At 40.5% G+C, this 20945-nt stretch overlaps 1 protein-coding gene across 2 annotated transcripts in view; it reads right to left on the bottom strand.

Annotated features, from left to right (window-relative positions):
• LACC1 (laccase domain containing 1) overlaps positions 1–20945 on the bottom strand; it is a 178373-nt gene that overhangs the window by 99410 nt on the left and 58018 nt on the right. Inside the window, exons 4-5 of one of the 2 annotated variants that reach the window (XM_078657300.1) lie at positions 11332–11500; positions 10890–10977 (exon numbers count right to left, since the gene is read on the bottom strand). In XM_078657300.1, coding sequence (XP_078513426.1) covers positions 10890–10977; positions 11332–11500 — 257 coding nt within the window. The remainder of the gene's footprint in view (positions 1–10889; positions 10978–11331; positions 11501–20945) is intronic. The other variant, XM_078657301.1, reaches the window with a different exon arrangement.

Raw genomic sequence — 20945 nt, 5'->3', positions numbered from 1 at the left:
CGAATCGGTAATGCCCATTGATTCCTATGGGCTTCAATGCCCATAGGAATCAATGGGCATTACCGATTCGGTATTTACCGAATCGGTAAATACAGAATCCTTCTGATTCGGTAATTGTAAAAATACAATTACCTACATCTGCCCTCCTCTTTTTTACCACTTCCTAAATACCGATTCGGTATGAATCGGTATTTAAGAAGTGGTAAAAAAGATTTACCTACATCGGGCCCTTAAAGAGTTAAGGATACTTCTGAAACAGATGGAACTCTACCAGCTATGGGAAGAACCTGACACATTAACCTTTCCATCTAAAAAACAATTAAAAGAAAAATATTGGAAATGGTTTGGGTTACATCTTGTAGAGGCAGTACTAATACCAAAGTTTCCTAGATTATAAATCAAGACCCCTCTGCGAGGCGTACTGGAATATTATAGAGAGTCCTTTAGACCGCAAACTGTACTTTCAATTCAGGATAGGGACCCTCCCGGTAAAAGTTTTCAGCCATAAATGGGCACCATCAAGGGATGATAAATGTCATAATTGTTCGAATTTAGTCGAGACAATAGCACATTTATTTTTTGTATGTCCCTTCTATGTTGCCCCTCGTCGCAAATGGCTAAAACCCATTTGCATAAATCTTGGTACCCGGAGGCACATTGAAGCCCTAAGGATATTAGAGTCAGATTGTTCACCTTGTATAGCGGTAGCCGTAGCCAAATTTTTAAGATGGGCTTGGATCATTCGCACTCGTACTTACCAGCCACATGATGCTAGCTAGCAAAATATATGATGTTCCTAAGATGGTTCTATTTTATGTAATAATTTTTAATCTGATCTTAATTGTTTTTTTTTTTTAAAGAAAAAAAACCTGCTTTGTAAACGACAGTAACCAAGGAATTTAATAACTTTTTACTACGTGTATTGTTATGTCCTATTTATTGTGTCTTGTGTTGTGATGTAATGTTTGTTGCTTTTATGTCTGTCGAATAAAGTATTTGAAATTGTAATTGTGACTTAGATAACCTTAGCGCACAATTCAGATAACTTTGATCGTAATCCTAATCGTCCTGACAATGGTAAAGCTCTGTTGATTAGTTTGGGGTGTCCAATTAAGATGATAAACCCTTATATCAGAGGGAACTGTGACTTATTTCCCATATTTCACTGTTCCTTGCAAAATACGTGTTTTATTCCATTGCATTTTGTGAAATTAAAGCACTCAAAAATTTAATATATGTGTATTAGATACTGCCAATAGCCAGTACGTAGTTATGGTTAGGTCAGAGTTTACCCTGACAAGCTGTTTTTTTAAATGTATTAATAACTTTGGTGCGACTCAACAAATCAGCATAATGTTTTTTAAAAAAAAGTGAATCCAAATTCAGTTTAGCATGTTATATTTTGTGTGGATCCGTGGGTGGGGAAGGATTGAGGAGGGAGATATCAAAAAATTGACTTTTCCCATTTTGACCACCGTAGCATGATTTGCCCTTATCTACCGAAAAGATAGCAGAATGGAATTACACCAAACTTGACATGCAATTAGAGCTTTACTTACTTGCCTATGCTTGTTTTGGTTTGTATCCATTTGGTAGTTTGAAAAATTAATATTATAAAAATGTGTTTCTGGGCTTCAAAGTGTTACAAGTTAGAGGTACCTGGACTTGAAACGTTAATCTGTGAGCTTTCCTCAAACTCAAAGAAATTAATTAAATGTATCATGCAAAATTAATTCAAATATATGAATACAAGTGATAAACTGTTATAAATATTTAAAACAATATACCATTTTTACCTCATAAATTTTACATTAAAAAAAGTAGATTGGAAAAAAAGTCCTACTTGTGAAAGAATGAACAGCTATGGCAAATATATTCCTTGCTACACAAGTGCAGTGTAAACATTAGATCAAGAAAATGGTAGCTTCTTAAAATATACTGACCACTATAGAGAAGATATCAGTGCTATACATGCTCACTTGAATCTCTACAATCTATACACATGCTGGTTTTATATAAGGAAGTTGACAGATTTACAGCATAATTAGTAGATTACAAAAATGCATTCCAAAAGCGCTTTCTGCACAGGAAAAAAAGGATTACTATCACACAGATGGCTATTGCTGAGTATAATCATTAGTCTAATTTGTGCTTGACCCTTAATAAAAAAATGTTTAAAGCGACAATTAAGGATTGTGTCGGTAGGATTAAACCGTGCGAGAATTGATTGTCTGCAGGAAAGGATGCCTTGTTGATTAAAAGCCACTCTCAGGAGATCTCTCCTGCTCTTTAAAAGTGAGGAGGAAATGCAGACTAGATGAAAAATGACATCTTTATCTGACCTAAAAAAAAGATAATTGGCTGGCTTATCATTCCATAACCATGGCGGACTATGCATGAGACGTGGCATGTGACGAAAATGATAGATCATGCATTTATGTTTTAAAAACGCTTCATATCCTCCCTCAAAGTACGCCTGAAATTTCAAGATCTTATAATTGTATAGAAGAATCCAGGCATGGGACCTATTTGATAAAGCTGCCTTATCAGCAGTGGTCGATAACCTCTTCGTTGTGATTTTATCCCAAGAGCTTGTATAGCAGAATCTAATAGATCCTTGCCAGTGTATCTGGAACATTTGCTATTGCTGACAATAATACTATGTTATGGGAAATATTAGTTGTTGCATTGAGCCTGAAGCAGCTTTTAATTTATGCTTCTTGTCTAATTAATTATCTCGAATTCTACGCAGATCTCTGCAGGGGATGCATTTTTTGGGTAAATTCGAAAGGTGCCTGTACATTTTTGAAATAAGTATGTCTAGCAGTGTTGGATCACGGCCACGAAGACCTTCACTGCTGTATGTCGAAGTTGGTAAAAGTTTAGCTGAGACAATCTTTAATATAGTTGCTGAACTTAGTGCTCTCAGGGTTCTATATAGGGTATGGCAGGCCCTCAAACTAAGCTTAAGGGACAGTTCTCAGGCCCACATTTACAAATAAAAGAGATCTCATTGGACGAGGTAGCTTTTTTCAATCATCCATTTTGGATCTGCGGACACAGAACTGAAAATCCAGGCCAATATGCTCTCATTAGCTGCCTGTAGAATGATAATTTCCCTTGCAGCTGTCATTACAGAGCCACGTGCCACATGTCCTAAAAAAACATTTGAAAGGCTGCCTAAGAGGACAGGGCGAGCACACCCAGATTCCTAGGCCAAAGAGGGTGTAACCCCAAAGTGCTACAGCCCAAGACTTTAGAAGGGCACCCAAAAGGGGTCTATGAGTTTTATACTCTGCAGTCCTGCTATTGAGGCTAGGAAATAGAGGTACCATTTTGATGGTTGATAGTCAACAGCCTCGATAATGAGACGGGGGACTAGAAAACATGGGGAACGGTGTTGAGTCCCTGTCAGTCGGCAGTAGGCTTTGTGATGTATTTTAGGTGTATGTCGAGAATGCGTTACTGAAACATTGTTTTTGAACTATCAACATGTTTAGGTGCAGTTGAAAACTAAAAATTGTAAAATATAATGTAAATGAATAAAAGTGTCCTCTTAAATGGGAAGTGCCATCAGAGAACATCTGGCGGGGGAGGGGAAATCAGAGTGTACGTACTTTTACTTTTTTTTAAGGAGTCAAGTCGCAGTCTTGTTCGACCATGGGCTCAGCATGTGTAGTAACAAGGGCAGGACTTAATTTTTAGTCTGAAAACGTCCGGTCAAGGTCGACATATATTCTACATTATAGAGGGGATTTGGAGTGTTTAATTGGTTGAGAGAACAAGTATTCTGTCCACCACATATAAAGTGTCTTTTTCACCGCAATAGAAAGCACATTCACCATTTTGTTAGGAGCAAGACACTTGAATAGGTGATACTGTAGCTCACAGCTCCAATGCAAAGACCGATGGCCGGCTGTGAGAGCTAAAGGAAAGATTCCTGGGCCATCCTCTGCTGCGCCTAAGGAAGCAGGAGAGTGTATGCCTTGACACTAAAGGCTGCTTCGGGTGTGGGTTCTTATTGCGTCCGCAGCAATCGGTAAGACCCCGGAATTTCCTCCAAGAGGTGCTACAGAAAGGGGAAGAAATCAATCCCCAAAACCCCACACCTTTCAGAAGAAATGTGTAGTGGGCTCGACCGCCTCACGCTCCTAGTGCGCCCGAGGCTTAGGTCTCGTGCTGCCCGTTGGCATGCGCGTCAGTTGACAATTGGCAGTTAGTTCGCCGGCCATTTTGATGTTGCCCCGGCTCATTACAGACGTGCATGTGGGAACTTAAATAAAGACTATAATTGAATTAATACTGTGTGCCTTCGAGTTATTACACTCGATATTGGTGACGAGGTGTACAAGTTCCCACTAGAACCCACAAATGAAGTAAGGAACAAAAAGAAGTTTTACCACACAGGCAGAAGTGGTAATGAAGGACTGATGATCCTACGCGGTGAAGTGGAAGAAGGAGAGCTGAACTTTAGGGAAATTGACCGGTGAAATCCTTACCTGTGAGGGTGTTGTGAAGAACAGTACGTCATAAAGAAAACGAGCGGACTGGAGCTGTGCTTGGCTGCTTGTGACGAGAAAGCTGAGGTGAGGAGACTGGCTAACGTGCTGTGGGAAGGAGAAACCAGCGAGTAAAGACTCCGCCCAGTTTTGTAATTATCCCCGCCTTGGTCTGAAAGTTGAAACTCCCTCATTTCTTAAAGGGGAAAGTACTGTTTTTGCCACCGCATCAACCCGTGACTGTCCCATCGGCAATGTTCAGTGGTAGAAAACTTGCTTTTGACAGCTAAAAAGGGACAATTAAATACAATATATACACGCTTGAAGCGAATTAGTACGTCTGGAACCGTAATTAATGGAAGAAATTTAACTAGAGTTTTTTTATGTTCGCATTTTGAGAGAAATAACATCTTTTGGTCAAGATTATATAAAGGAAAGGTACGTTGGTGGAAAAAAGACAGTCTTACAATGGTAAAATTGCAGGAAATCTCATAGGGAATTTGATTTTTGGCCAGAATTTTTTACAAAATCCACAGGTTGGAAAAAAGTATTGGTTTTTGAAAACTAATTTCTATATTAAAGAGTATATAATATGCAGTCTGTCCACCCACCACCACCTTTTCTTGATACTCCTGGGGAACCACCAGTACAATGGAGGAAATGGTTTGACGCTTTCGAAAATTATTTAGGGGCCATAGGAGCGCACAGATTCAGACCTGAAAGAAAAAGATTTCTTTTGCTTCACTCTCTGGGATTCGAAGGCAGAGAAACCTTGAAACATATACCTGATGTAGTGGAGAAGCTGGTGAGGAAACTGATGAATACAAAGACACAGTGAAGAAGTTGATTAAAAGATATGACAAGCAACCTAGTGTTGTAGTGTTAAGACACAAATTCTTCAAAAGGGCACAAAAGATAGAGGAAGATGTTGACACGTACATAACTGCATTGAGAATGATGGTGTCAGATGGCGAATTTGAAAATTTTAGTGAACAGTTGGTGCGCGACCAATTCATAAGTAAATGCCTTGACAAAAGCATCAGACAAAAATTGCTGTTGTTGGAAAATCCATCTCTGGATGAATCCATCCGTATAGCTAAGAGCATTGAAACTTCGCAATCCTCTATTAAAGAACTAGAAAATAAGAACACAGAAGTTGTTACACCTGTGCGCCTGAGAAATTACGTGAAAAAATAAGATTATCAGCAAAACAATTGCTTCAAAAGAACTTACATTTGCTTTAGATGCGGGTATCCCTCTCACACAAAAAGTGGAAGACCATGCCCTGCCAGGAATGCAACATGCCGCAAATGTGGGAAAATGGGGCACTTTGACAAAGTATGTCAAACTCAGAGAAAAAAAATAAACCAAGTTGGATGTGTAAAGGATTCCAGTGGAAGCGAAAGTGATAATACTTTAAATGAATTAAAAGACATGGTTTTAGTGGTCAATGAAGGTGGTATAAAATGTGGTGATCCAAACGACTGTGTGGATCCGTATGTGGTCATTGATGTAGGTGAGAAGAAACTGAGACTTTTGGTGGACTCTGGTGCAAGGATTACGATGATCACAGAATCACTTTTCAGAGAAAAATGGGGAAATAGACCCTTACTACCTCCAGATCGGGAACCAGTATCCTATGAAGGAAGGAAAATAGATCTCCTAGGGTATTTTGAAGACATTTTGATCTTATAGAACAGACATATATATGGGAAAATATATGTAGCTGTACATGGCCTCGACATATTAGGGTGGTTCCATCAAGGCTTGTTTAGAATGATGCTATGCCCAGGAGCAAGTGAACAGATTTTGGCAATTCGCGACCAGTCTCATGTTGAAGAGTTGCTCAATAAGTTTCCAAAAGTGTTTTCAGGAGAATTAGGAAAGATTAAAGGATTTAGACACAAAATAAAAATAAGGGAGGATGCAATTCCTGTCGAACCAAAATCAGAAGTATACCCTTCAGCATAAGAGAAGATGTAGAAAAAGAACTTATGTCCATGCAGAGGAGAGGAGTAATTGAACCCATTGAGTCTTCGGACTGGTCTTCCGCTTTGGTCGTTGCTCGAAAAAAAAAAATGAACTAAGAATTTGCATTGATCTGCGTAGTTTGAGCAAGGTGATTTGGGTGGATTCACACCCTTTACGTAATATATCAGAAATGTTGGGAGTGGTTGCTGGGGCCAAAGTGTTTTCAAAACTGGACTTGGCCTCTGCATATCATCACATTGAACTTGACAAAGATTCACGCCACTACACTGCTTTCAACTCTCCCGCTGGGTTGTTCCAATTTTGTCGTATGCCATTTGGTCTGGCTTCGGCTGCCTCTGTCTTTCAAAGAGTAATGGTCAATTTGCTTAAAGGCATAAAAAACATAGCGATATTCCAAGATGACGTACTTCTATTTGCAAAGGATCAGCATGAACACGACCTGATTCTGAATAAGATTCTGTCAATATTTCAGGAGCATGGTGTTGTACTAAAAAGAGACAAGTGTGTGTTTTCCAAAGAGAAAGTGGAATATCTGGGTCACACCATCTCAAGCGAAGGGGTCACGCCGAAGCCTAGTCTGGTTCAAGCCATCTTGGATGCTACAGCGCCAAAGGATTAAGCAGGAGTAAAATCTCTTTTGGGTCTTACTGAGTTTTATGCTCGCTTCATCCAAGATTATGCTACTAAAATACGCCCAATTTCTAGATTGTTACAAGACAAAAGTGAATTTATGTGGGATGATGAATGTAAGCAAGCGTTTGATTGGCTGAAAGAACAACTGAGCACTGTCAAAGCCTTGAAACCATTTGTGCACGATGTACCGTGCACACTGACAGTGGATGCTAGCAACTATGGCTTGGGGGCCGTCTTGACACAGGAGGTTGGTCATCAGGAACACACCTTAGGTTTTGCGTCCAGGGTACTGAGAGAGGCTGAAATGCATTACTCTGTAATGGAGAAAGAACTCTTTGCATGCTGGAGGGCATAGAAAAATTCAAACATTACCTATGGGGACGTAAGTTCACTCTTCAAACGGATCATAAACCTTTGGTGGCAATCTTAGGAAATACAAACAATCACAATGCCACACCTCGAATAGCCCGCCTTGCATCAAGACTATTACAATTCAACTTTGATGTTGTTCACATTGCAGGTGGGAAAAATGTGAGGGCAGACGCTTTGTCACGGTTGCCAGCTAGCACCAATCAGGACATGCAATGTAATGACGAATATGATGGTGATGAAAAAGAATATTGTGTCATAGCCAGTGTTGAGTTGATGAATGTATGTTCGGTTGTGCAAGAAAATTGGAAAGCGGCCATGGAAAGAGATGTAGCATTAAAAGAGGTGAAGAAGTATATCACTCAAGGGTGGCCAAGAGAAAAGAATGTGAGTGTGTTTCTACAACCTTTTGCGAAGAGCTGTCAATCGAGGCTGGTCTGGTATTCAGGCTAGATAAACATATACCTCCTGAGATCATCAGACCATCTCTACTAGTAAAGGCCAATGAGGGACACCTTGGAGCCACTCTCAATAAACGTAGGGTCAGAGAATACTTTTGGTGGCCACAGATGGACAAGGACATAGATGTTATAGTACAAGAGAGTATTGTTTGGTCTTCCAGTGACAAATGTCTTCGCACTGTCAATTCCCCTCTCACTCCTATACCACTCCCTGGGGCTCCATGGGAAAAACTTGGCATTGATGTCTTAGGGCCCTTTCACTGTCTACCCCACCAAAGCAAGTTTGCCATCGTGATGATGGATTATTACACTAAGTGGCCTGAGGTTAAGTTTGTGTCAAATGTAGACTCAAAAGAGGTTCTTGACTTCATGAAAGAAGTCTTCATGAGAGAAGGATTCCCATTATCAATCGTTTCAGACAATGGTGTACAGTTCGTGTCTGCTGATGTAGAAGAATTTTTAAAAGAGTCTGCCATAACCCACCTCAGAAGCTCTCTTTACCACCCCCAAACCAATGGCTTGGTGGAGAGGCTCAATAGAGTAATTGGTGACTGTGTAAAATGGGCCATTGAGCACAACAAGGCTATTCCACAGAGTGTAAGGACAATGCTATGGTTCTACAGGACTATTCCTCATTCATCAATGGGAGTATCCCCATTTGAACTTTTGAGAGGTAGAAAACCTTGTACCGAATTTAGATCCGCATGAATGTCTAAATGGTTTAAATCCAAATCTACTCCTCAAGAACTAGATGAAAGAGTCAGAAACAAGATTGAAAAGGTCCAGTACCAACAAAAAGAATACTTTGATGAGAGGAAGCGTGTCAAAAGAAGAGTGTTCGCAGTAGGCGACTGTGTCAGAATAAAGAAACAAGGTTATGTAAAGAAAGGTGAATCTAAGTTCAGTAAAATTCAAATTGTAGACAAAGTATGTGGAAGTGCAGTTCGAGTCGATGGGAAATACTGGTGGAATGTTAACAAAGTTGTAAAGGTGAAAAATGCAAAGGATGGTTTGCCGAATTCTAATGTTGTCAATGATGTGTCACATGATTCTCCTAGAGGCAGCAGTGATCAAGATACTGGTCATTCTCCCTCAGTGTTGAGGAGAAGCACAAGAGAGATTAGGATTCCATTTAGATACCCCCGTTAGTGCCACGTGACTTCTGTATTGCACTCTTTTGTTTCTTCTTGTTCTCTCTTTAGCTCTCCCCTTCCTTTCTCTCTCCTCTTTAAGGAAAGGAGATATATGTAGTGGGCTGGTCCGCCTCGCGCTCCTTGCGCGTGGGCGCCCGAGGCTTAGGTCTCATGCTGCCCGTTGGCATGCACATCAGTTGACAATTGGCAGTTAGTTCGCCGGCCATTTTGATGTTGCCCCGGCTCATTACAGACGTGCATGTGGGAACTTAAATAAAGACTATAATTGAATTTATACTGTGTGCCTTCAAGTTATTACAAAATGTTTTTTGGTGAGGACTAAAAAATAAAAATAAAAAAAGAGCTTGTTTCTATAAATGACCAGGTTCTGCATGGCTATTCGCAGTGGGGCTGGCCACCAGCAGCATGTTGGGCATTCTCTGTTGTGAGCAAAGCGGAATGTCTAAGTATGTTGACTTTTCCAGAAGTTACAAGAGTGTGCACTGTTTTGATTTGGGAGGGGGGCTGCCATCAATGTTATATCTAAAGCCAAGCAACACACAAACTGTAGCAAATTAATCAAGCCCATTCAGCAGGAGAGTGGTAATGGTATGGCATGTAGCCACTGGTGCATTTTGGAGCATACTGTTGCAAATATTTTACAAGAGCATGAGACAGCAGCTCACTGTAAGTTACAGAGAGCACATTTTCCATCCAAATAGCCACTAAGGGCAAGATTCATCAATCGTTCACCCAGTAAAACGCAGCAAGTCAACTTGCTGCAGTACATGAAAGGGAGAAGACAGGAATGTGCCATATATACAAGTGTATGGCACATTCCTGCTCTGTGTCTGCTCTGCCGCGCAATCTGCTGCCTAGCATCAATGCAGGCATCCTTGTAGGATAGTATCTTGTGCAGGAAGGCGTTCCTGCACAGTAACAATCCTCTGAAACCTATTTCTTTTTCTGAGTGTTCTGCAGAATGCAGCAAACTTAGAAAGAGGAAACAATGGGGAGAAAAACATTTATTTCTCCTTGTTGCTCTTCCCCTGGGAAGATGTATAATTTTGACGCATTGCCAGGTGTACCAGTCTTGGTAAATATGGGAATTCACCAAAATCCGGGGAAGGATGAGCCGGAAACCTCATAGTCCGCCCATGGGATGCTGTCCCGTGGCACAGTAATTAAAGGCAGCGACTTGCGCTGCCTGCGTTACTCCAGATTTACCAAGGAATGCTGGGTCACACAAGGTGGCCTTGCGTTGCTTGGTAAATCTCACTTTAGCATTGCTTTGCTCTTGAGACACCATGTGTGACGCAAGGGCAACGCAAAACTATGATAAATCTGATTTGAGCAGACACCCACATTTACTAAAACAAAAAATATATCACACACAAATAATAATGTTTGTGGAAATAGGATTTCTGATAATATTTATCATTTGTACATCGCCAGGTAAAGTGTCTTGATTGGTTTCTAGGTTGAACCTAGAACAGTCTGCTTTATTCTCTTCGAACCTGTCCTAACTACTCCAATTTCAGGAAATCATTAAAAACAGTACTGTTCTAGTTCGCATACACAGGCTTGAATTTGACCAAACGCCGAGATACCCCTACTGGGTTGATGCGTGTGCTACATTAAATTAATGAATAATATTAAAATCTTTGTTTCCTTCACACTTCTGAAAAACCCAAAAAAGTGCTTCATTTGTTCCTTGAACTTCCTTCCAAACTGCTGATATATTTTGAAATATTTTTACAGTTGATTTTCAGGTATTAAAATGTTGTTGTTAGAAAACAAACAACGTCCAATAGTCTTTCCTTTCATACTCCCTGTGCTCCAGAAAGATTGTCACATATTTCCTTTTACACAATCTTTTCACTTTGCAGTCTAATTAAGAAAAATAAACACCACTCTCAATGTGAAAAGAGTAAATAGCAATTCATCCGAAGACATAGCCTGACTTTGACCTCTGTCTCTGAACACACAGCAAAAAACACAACATTTAAAGGCATTTTCATTGCATCAGAGCTTGAAATATCGAACACATTTTTCAGCTTGATGTTAAAAAGATTTCTTGGTAAGACCATTTACTTTTCACTCTTGGCATGTTACATTTACAGACAACATCGAAAGGAAGGCCTACTGAATAGCAACGTAAACAAACAACATTTTCTTTTTCACTACTGGATTTACTCTACTATTCAGTCTTATTTAGTCATTAAAATAGTGTAACATTCTTACCTGAATGAGCAGCACCGCACACTTTTTTCAGTGGATCAGAGAACAGCAGAGGTATACAGTCTGCCCCAGGTGCTGCTATAGTGATACCTTTCCTATTGGTCACTATACCATCATAACTGTCAGGTTCAGGCTGCTTTCCCACAATCCAAACTTCATTTGCATGATCAACCTATCTTTTCAGAGTAAACAAATGGTGTGAGTTAGAATAAAAAAAACATATATTCACACAAAATGTATCTTTGTATTATGTTTCTGCACTCCAACTGAAATGTCCATTACATGATTGTACTAATTAAACCCATGCTTTTGCCATAAAGTCCACAAATGGGAAAAGGAAAGCACTATTGAATAAGCTGTGAGATCTAATACAGCACACGCTCTGACAAATCCAATTGGTCTGTATTTTCAAGTATATGGTCCTTGGAGATTGGCAGATATGGAACATCTGCTACTTTTTCTGCTGGTGTTTTTGTGGCATTTGTGAATGACTTGCATATGTGCTTGCATAAATGTATTGATGTATGACTGGAGTGTTGTACAAAGGTGTGTACTGGTACTGTAGTAAGGGAATAGTACAATGCACAAAAGTAGTCTATTCATAAGGAAAGTTATTCCACTCATGTTTCTGATTTTGCCCAATATGACACACCATAGCCCATCTTCAGCCATCATATTGGCAGGTCCTTGCAAACCAATGTGACTTTTTGTGGGGGAGGTCATTGTTGCAACTTATATAGAGTTATATGGGTGTTTCTGGGAAAACGACACCCCACTATTGATTTTCTGCCTTAGTACTTTTGTTTAAAGGCATTGCAGGCACAGGAAAGCCCCCACAGGACAGCCCAAAGATTGCTTATTGATTAACTATATAGACGTGAAAGATTGCAAGAAACTATAGGGCACTATCCATGCCAGGAAATGGAGGATGCGAGTCCTGTGCTCGCTGTGCCACTAGAACCAAGCTGCATCCGGAGAAAAAGTTACTAAACGCGAACTACTACAAATTGCCAAAAAAAAGGCTCAGCACTGGGGGGGGGATGGGGGGTGGGGGGCGGGGGGAGGTCCAGCAGTTAAGGGGTTAAAAGCCTCAAACAAGGCAAAACCGGTCTTGGGTTGCTTATGTTCCTGTTCACCTGGCTTGGCTTTTCGGGGTGGACTGTTGCCAATGGAGCAGGACCAAGACTGATTTGCACATGACTGGGTCTAAACTGTGGAGGCATGGCAGGCAAACAACTGCTGGACAAGGTTTCAGCCCCAAGAAATTACCAGTATTCAACCACTTTGTTTTTTGTTTTCTTCATGATAGGGAGGACAGCATACACCTGCCACAGCGTAGTGAATTGAGTAGTTTGGTAAGTTTCATCAGCAATGAATGAATTGGACCAAAGAGGTTATCATAGTTAATTAGAAAGAAACACAAAATGTGTCCCTGATTCTGAGTTTGTCAGGTAGTGATATTATTTATTGCACCAGATAATTAACGATACCCCTAGGTAAGTTATTTATTGGAGTATATATCACTTATTTTGAGCTCTTGGGAAATAACATGCAGATTTTGGGCTGCAATGCACTAAAATTCTCATGATATGTTAAAAACAGTACATTTCCCCCTGTTAAATGGGGAGAGTTACAGTTAACTCAATTAACTATAACTAGTGAATATCGGTGTTTTTTTTTTAAACTGTAAAGTGTTATGTTCTAAGTAACGTTTTTAACCTAACTATAACATTGATTTAACTTTTTGTTTTTTTCAATGAAATTCTAGGGTTTTCCTAAGGCCCTCAGGACACAAGGGGACCTCATCCCCCCATCAGCAGTGTGCCAAGAGTGGTGTAAAAAGAGGCATAGCCTTTGACCACCTCTTGGCAATCCCACCTATGGGGCTTACTGGAGGTAACTGGTGGACTAGTTGGCCCCTAAGACCCTCAGGAGCGAAGGGGGATTCATCCTACAACCAAGAGCATTCCAGGAGATGCATTTGAAGAGTAGTGGAGAAAGGGGAAGGGACCTCCGGCGCATTACCGGATTCTTGTTTTTTTAATGTAGGAAAGGGGGCTGTGTGGCCCCCCTCCTGAGTCCAATTTCTGACCCTGGGGACCCCATTGCCCAGGGCTAGCCCTATGTTTTAATTTTAATTAGGTAAGAGAGTGACGCTGTGCGGCCCTCTCACCAGGCTTTTTCGGCCCCGGGGACCGTATCCCCGGGGCCTTGCCATTTTTGTTTTTAAATAAAAAACAGGGAGGGGGCCTCAAGGCCCTCTTCCTGGCCCATTTTCCACCCAGCCTCTCGTTGGGAACCGCGGGGGAGCCTCAAGGCCCCTGCGGTCCCTGCCAGTTCCCCACCTCCTGCGTGAGCCGACATTGCTTTTCGGCAGAGGGAGCTGCTAACATGCAGCTCCCTCTGCCCAAAAGCAATTCTGCTTCACTTCATGGAAGCAAGAGCATTTTCAATGCTCTCGCTTCCATTAAGGGAAGCAGTGTTTGCTATGGCTTGGAGGGAGCAGTGCTCCCGCCAAGCCATAGCAAACTGCAATGTTCCGGGGGTGGGCACCCCGGGACATTGCTGGAGCTGACCCGGGGGGTTGGTGGTCCCCAGGGCCAAGGAGGGATTCAGGAGGTGGGACCACGTGGCCCCACTCCCATCTTCTGTGTAGCTCCGGGGAGGTGAATCTTTCTAAATTTAGCCCCGGGGAGATGGCGGTCCCGGGGCTGCAGGGGGGCCACATGGACCCCTGCATTGAAGATAATTAGCCCCGGGGAGGTAGCGGTCCCTGAGGCTGCGGCATGTGTTGGGACAGGAGCCCCCACATGCATTTTCTTAACGACTTAAGCCCTGGGGAGGTGGTGGGCTCCAGGGCTGCGGATGGGCCTTGTAGCCCCCCATGCATTCAATTTAGGCCCCGGGGAGGTGGTGGTCCCTGGATCATGCAGGGGCCTACGCAGGCCCGGCCATCTTATTTTTAAATTGCCCCTGGATCTGGACAACCTGGGGGCTTCAAGGAAACAGCGTGCCGTAACCTGAGCTTTTTTTTTTTTTACATTTTCAGCCGGATTTGTGGATTCAACGAGAATCCCGCAGATTATTTTTTTTTTAATGCTTGTTTTGGCCCTGGGGGTCTCTGTGGGACCCCAGAGCAGGCCTAGGGGTCAGGGTGTTTCTACCCTGCCCCCTTTTCTTGATTTTTAACCTTTTTTCTTGTGACTGGGTTCAACCGAGTCACAAGATGGCTGCCAACACTTCCTGGTTTCAGGTGTTGGCAGCCAGTCAGATCTCAGGCACGAGATGGGTAAGGTTTGCGGATCCTTTGCAGCCATATTTGAATATCTGAGAAATATTTAAATTTCTCAGGAGCTACTGAACCGATTTACAACATTTAACAAAAAGAGTGCTTTCTAAACCAAGAGCTACCTTTTTGACGAATTTGGTGTAATTCTGTTCAGCAGTTCGGGCTGTTGTCATGTTTAAATTTCCAATGGAAATTAACATGGAGAAAAATGCGTTTTGGGACCCCGCTTTTTCTCATCCCCCGCTTGACGAATCACCCTGAAACTTTCAACACAGCAGCTGACCTGACCTCTCTATTTGTTTTGAAAATTTCGCAAAGATTCGTCAAACGGTGCAAAAGACATTGGTAAAAGAAAAAAGACTTGTTGAATAGAAACAAGGTCCTAACTATAACTACCTACTGGCAGCTGCCACTAGGTGATATATATATATATATATATATATACATATGGAGAGAGAGATTAATACACTTACCGGCAGTTTTTCGTGCTAAAGAACAATGCGATACAATACACTGTACAGGTCAACGGGTTGTATTACATGCATTGTAAAGTACCATGTGGTATGGTAAAGGAATTCATGGTGATGACTGATATTTGCATCCTCCATGGCTGAAGAGTTCCTAAATACCGAACGTGTCTGCTTTCTCACCGCAGGCTTTCTCGATCTGATTCATTTAAGAATACAGTCAGGATTTATATCGAGTGCCATCAATAAGAGGTGAATTAAGGTGTAGGATAGCATGCAGCAGCGGCTCCTCATGGCAGAGGAGCGCCGCCCCACTGCTTGGTGCTAGCAAAATGAAAAATAAAATGATAATAAAACACTCCTATTACCATCTTATTTTTCATTCCCTGATTGAGTGAGCCGATGCCATGAGTGCAGGGTGGGGCGGGGTGGGCTGGGCCATCCTCCTTGGACATCAGGGAGGAGTAGTGGTGGACACTGTAAGTGTGCAACTGACAGGAACACTTCCATTTCTATAACTTAGCTGTGCTGTACAGCCGTGTGGATGAAAGGCATAGACTCCCTGTGCCTAAGCGAGCGTTAAACCAGCCCGCTCAGGCCAATACCAGTGCTGCTCTCATGCTGGGTTATAGCATGAGAGTATCATCTGGATTGGATCAGGAGTCTGGGAGCCTGTACTGTATGGTCGCCAAGATAAAAGAAGCACCAGGGCGGGACGCAGTGGGACTGAAAGCGGCTGGTAAGTGTTTTTTTTAATTATTACTTCCTCCAGTGCTGCTCTACCAGTTTCTGTTGCCAGAAGCTGCCACTGACAGCATGTTAACATTATTTATTATAACATCCAATCATAATGATATTTGGCTATTTAATCCATAACAATGGATATATGATCTAACTTTGTTCCTAATATAAACATATTATATGAATATTATATGATTATATATCATAACTGCAAACCGTCTGTTATGAAAATTGTATCAATATAATTTTGAGCTCCCAAATAGTATTTGATTATTAATTTCTTGAATAGTTCACCTATTGGAAAATCGAGTTATCTGTAAAGGCCGCGCTCATGTGACGACATTTTGTGGCATTAAACCATTACCATGTAAGTTTGAAAAAAATTAGATTTCCTTTATGTACATCAAGTTAGCTGTTGAAGTACAGATTGGCAAATGCCTTCTAAATCAATATTCCAGAAACATATGCATTGAATATTGAAGTAAATTTGTTTTAGAGATTTGATGTTGACTTTGAGGATACATTGGTGTGCAGCATTCGAAATCCTAGCTCTAAATTTCCTCAACTTTCTAAAGGAAGGTGTTCCAAAGAAGCAAATTCCTAAATTTTGTCTATTTTGATTGCAAAATGTGGCACTGAATCAAACTGCCTGTAGGTAGAACTCCAAGCACATCTATCCTTTGCCCCAAAGGTGCTGAATGAGTTTTACTTGAGTATAATATTTGCATTTCTTAGGCAGATTAGGAAGTGCTGCTCAGTACTAATGTCAGGCATCTACTGTCTCCTATCTGGACAGAACGACAAGCCAGTCCTGCTCCATCTTGGTCTTTCATAATAGAGGAAAAACTGCTTCAAAAATCACAATTGCCAGACGAAATACATCTGATAAACCCCACTGGAATTGCCTATGCACAGTCCAACAGAACCAAGTTGTCCATGTAAGTATTCGCCAAGGATGTTTCTCTCAGTGATGTGGAGGTGGCTACAGTGGCCAAATCATATGCATCTTAAAAGCACTCTTGATGGTCCTCCCAAAGCAATGTGCATTTCAACGAAGCAGTCTTCACGCCTTATTTAGAGTTTGTCAGATGGGAAAGGCTGAAGGGTATGATGCACTCCGGGCGGCTGTACATTTTTTCCCCGACCCTCATGAACTCCTCTTTGGATTCCCTCACTACCACAGGGAAAAAGTGCTCCTTATCTCTCCATAGCCCCTCTCTCAAATAAATGTCATTTGTTTTAAAACACTGGTAAAGGTTGGCTTTAATAATCCACTCAGCTAGCCAGATAAAATGCAGATCTATTCTTTGCGGTAGGCATATTAACCCTCTGCACTACTTTATGGCGAGTTAAAGGTGCCACCCGGCAAACTCTGATCCCTCTCTCTAGCAGGAACATTAATCACAAGAGTTATCTTGATATTTTTATTGCCGCCTGAAAGCTCGAAGCACTAGGAACACTGCAGCAGGTGCTTTTAAATCGTAAGTTATTGCTAAACACAGCTCCCCCCTGAGGTCAGTGGGCCCACTCCAGGTCAGTGCCCAGTGAAGCCGCACCATGCTAAAGCCAGTCCTGAATGCAGTTATAGCACGGTGGACAGGATATCAGCCATGTTTGTGATGAAATATCCTGCCAGATAAATTCTAAATGAGGCCCTGTAGAAACTTGTCTGCCTGCCGCAGCCACTTTCTTCCTCCCATTCTTTTCTGTGAAATGTAACCACACTGTGAGAAATTGGAGGGGATCAAGTTACAGAAACAGGATAAAGTTGCAACTCTCTGACATGTCCAATGCACTCTTACGTACACCTATGTTTTCGGTCAATACTGCCATGCTATCAGCTCCTTTTTATTAATTTTTAATGAATTTTTCAAACTTAAGTACTGCATACAAAAATACTGTTGTTCACAATTTGACATAAACATTTTCGAGGTTTAGCTCTGTGGCTAACACATATTCCAATACTGACAGTATTTGATAATGTATCCACCACCCTGGGTGCTCCCATATCCCACATGCTTACATATCTGCATTGGCCATAAGGTAGAACACCAATGGACTCCATATATCTCCTGGCCGCGAGGCCACTGGCCGTTCCCTCGCATATGTCTCCAGTGTTGACTTACAGTAGATCATGTATGTTATCCAATTGTGGAGGCTTGGCACTTGATTTGCTGGTTGTATGGTGTTTACTAGCCCTAGTAAGCACATTTGTGGACTGCAAAGGACCTGATCTGCCGTCATATCTCCGAGTGTGTGCATCACCTTTTCCCAGTACTCGGGTACCTGCTCACAGTCCCAAGCTATGCGTAAAATACCCGCTTCATTCTTTCCATAGCAAGCGCGGCATGCATCCCTCCGCAACCCATATCGGTACAGTTTAGTCAGGGTATAATATGTTTATTGTAGGAATTTTAAATGAAAGATACATAGCTTACAATATGAGGTCAACAACACCATCCGTGTGCAGCGGAATCCCCAATCTTCCAATTATATTTGTGTATTCAGAGACGTGCTCCTGCGAACCAACGCCGGTGGTTCTGAGAGTGGTTTGTCCCGCTGTGCTGTGTTGTGTAATTGAGTGACCAGGTGCTTGCGAGGGTCGGAAACTAGTAGTGTTTGTTGTGCATTTAGTGTGGGCGGTTCTTCTGAAAATGTATAGTTATATTTCATTTTACCAATGTTACCACCAGATCCATGTGGTGAATGGACTAAATATCAAATTTTTAATATCGAAAGGACATAATATCGACTCCAAAATATCGAGTGGACAGAATATAGAATAGGCATAATATAGTTGAAAATAATATCGACATATAGGTAAGTAATATCGAATGTCATTATATTGAGTTTAATTATATACATTTTTCTTAATTGTATTATATTTTAGTATATGTGTTAAAAGTATATAACTTTGTTCAATGTATGTTACAATTATTTTAAGGTAGTGAATTGTATGTTGATTAATTTTTGCCTATATTAGTTCCGTAGTGGGTTGTGGGTTTATAGGGGAATAGAGTGGGAAGTAATTTAATTTTAATAATAAAAATTAATAATTTAAAAATTAATAATTTAGTGTTTAATAATTACTATTTTATTTAATGTTTGCATAAATTAGTTCCGTAGTGGGTTGTGGGTTAATAGGGGAATAAACGTGGGAAGTAATGTAATTTAAATAATCAAAATTAATAATATATTAATTAATAATTTAGTGTTTAATAATTACTATTGTTAATTAAGTTAATTAATTTATTAGCAAATATTTAAAATGTGAGTAATAAAAGTTTTTAAATAATTGATAATATTGTCAATTGTGTAATTGTTTTAATTAATTAGTAATTAATTAAATATCATTTATTAATGTATTAATATGTTAATTATGGACTTTTTGGGGGAGTGTGTTGAATGTTCATGGGGGAGTAGAGTGAGAATTCATTTTAATTAAATTCAATATTTATTAATTTGTATATAATATTTATTCAAAGTTAATTTATCGTGTTAATTGTGTTAATTTATATATGATGGTTATTTATTTTTAATGTTAATTGTCATTAGATAATTAACTAATTGTTCAATCAATCAATCAATCAATCATTCAAACAATTTATAAAGCGCACTACATACCCACGAGGGTCTCAAGGCGCTGGGAGGCTGCAGCTAGTGGTCTAAGAGCCAGGTCTTGAGTAGTCTTCTGAAGGTCTGATGGTATTCTGACTGCCGTAGGAGGAGAGGGAGGGAGTTATATGTCTTGGCGGCGTGGTAGGAGAAGGACCTGACTCCGGAGGTGGTCCTGTGGATGCGTGTTAATTAATTATGTTAATTTATGAATATTTTACACTATTGGAGGTGACGTTTATAGGGTATGAATCCACATTTTTGTAAAGCGCACAATCACCCGTAAGGGTCTCTAGGCGCTGGGGGCCGTCGGAAGGATTAAGCAAGCTATTGCCCAGAGTCACATGGTGCTGGGCTAATCTGCCGCTGGTGCCGGGGATCGAACCGTGATCCCCAGATTCCGGAGTCAGTCACCCTGGCCGCGGCGCCACACCTCTTCCAGGGTAAAATAGTGGGAGGTAAATAAGATTTTATTAATTAATTATTTGTTAATTAATTTTTATTATAATGTAGGAGTGGGTCTACTAAATTATTTCCCTACGCTACCCAACACTTTCCCTACTGTTGCACTCACTGGATTGGGAATAGTAATTTTTACATTCCCGCTATCCAACACTTTCCCTGCTGTTCCACTCACTGGAGTGGGAATAGTAATTTTTTCCCTCCCGCTATCCAACATTTTCCCTACTATTCCACTCAATGGAGTTGGGTTAGTAATTTTTACACTCTCGCTATCCAACACTTTCCCTACTGTTCCACTCACTGGAGCGGGAATAGTAATTTTTACCCTCCCGCTATCCAACACTTTCCCTACTGTTGCACTCACTAGAGTGGGACTAGTCATTTTTACATTCCCGCTATCAAACACTTTCCCTACTGTTCCACTCTCTGGAGTGGGATTAGTAATTGTTAGACACCCGCTATCCAACACTTTCTCTACTGTTCCACTCACTGGAGTGAGAATAGTAATTTGTACCCTCCCACTATCCAACACTTTCCCTACTGTTCCACTCGCTGGAGTGGGAATAGTAATTTTTACCCACCCACTATCCGACACTTTCCCTACTGTTCCACTCACTGGAAGTGGAATAGTAATTTGTACATACCCGCTATTCAACAAATTCCTTACTTTTCCACTTGTTGGAGTGTGAATACTAATTTTATTCCCTACGCTATGCAACGTTTTTATTATTGTTACATTTAATGTAGTGTAGAATATTAATTTACCTAAAAAATATTAATATGATTATTTAAATTATTGTATATTATTTATTTTTTAATTTATATAATAGGTTTATATATATATATATATATAATTATATTTGTAATAATTAAAAAAAAATATAATTAAGAATATGAATTATTTTTTATTATTAAGTTAATATATATATATATATATATATATATGTAAAAAATAATTAATATATTTTTTTTACATTACATTTATTATTTTTACATTTTAAGATTTTTAACTTTATTTTAACTACGTTTTACTTAATTGTGTT

The sequence above is a fragment of the Lissotriton helveticus genome, chromosome 8 (genome assembly GCF_964261635.1).
Source record: "Lissotriton helveticus chromosome 8, aLisHel1.1, whole genome shotgun sequence".
In the NCBI taxonomy this organism is placed as follows: Eukaryota; Metazoa; Chordata; class Amphibia; order Caudata; family Salamandridae; genus Lissotriton; species Lissotriton helveticus.
Note: the sequence above shows the minus strand (reverse complement) of the source record. Positions and strands in the feature narration are given on the sequence as shown.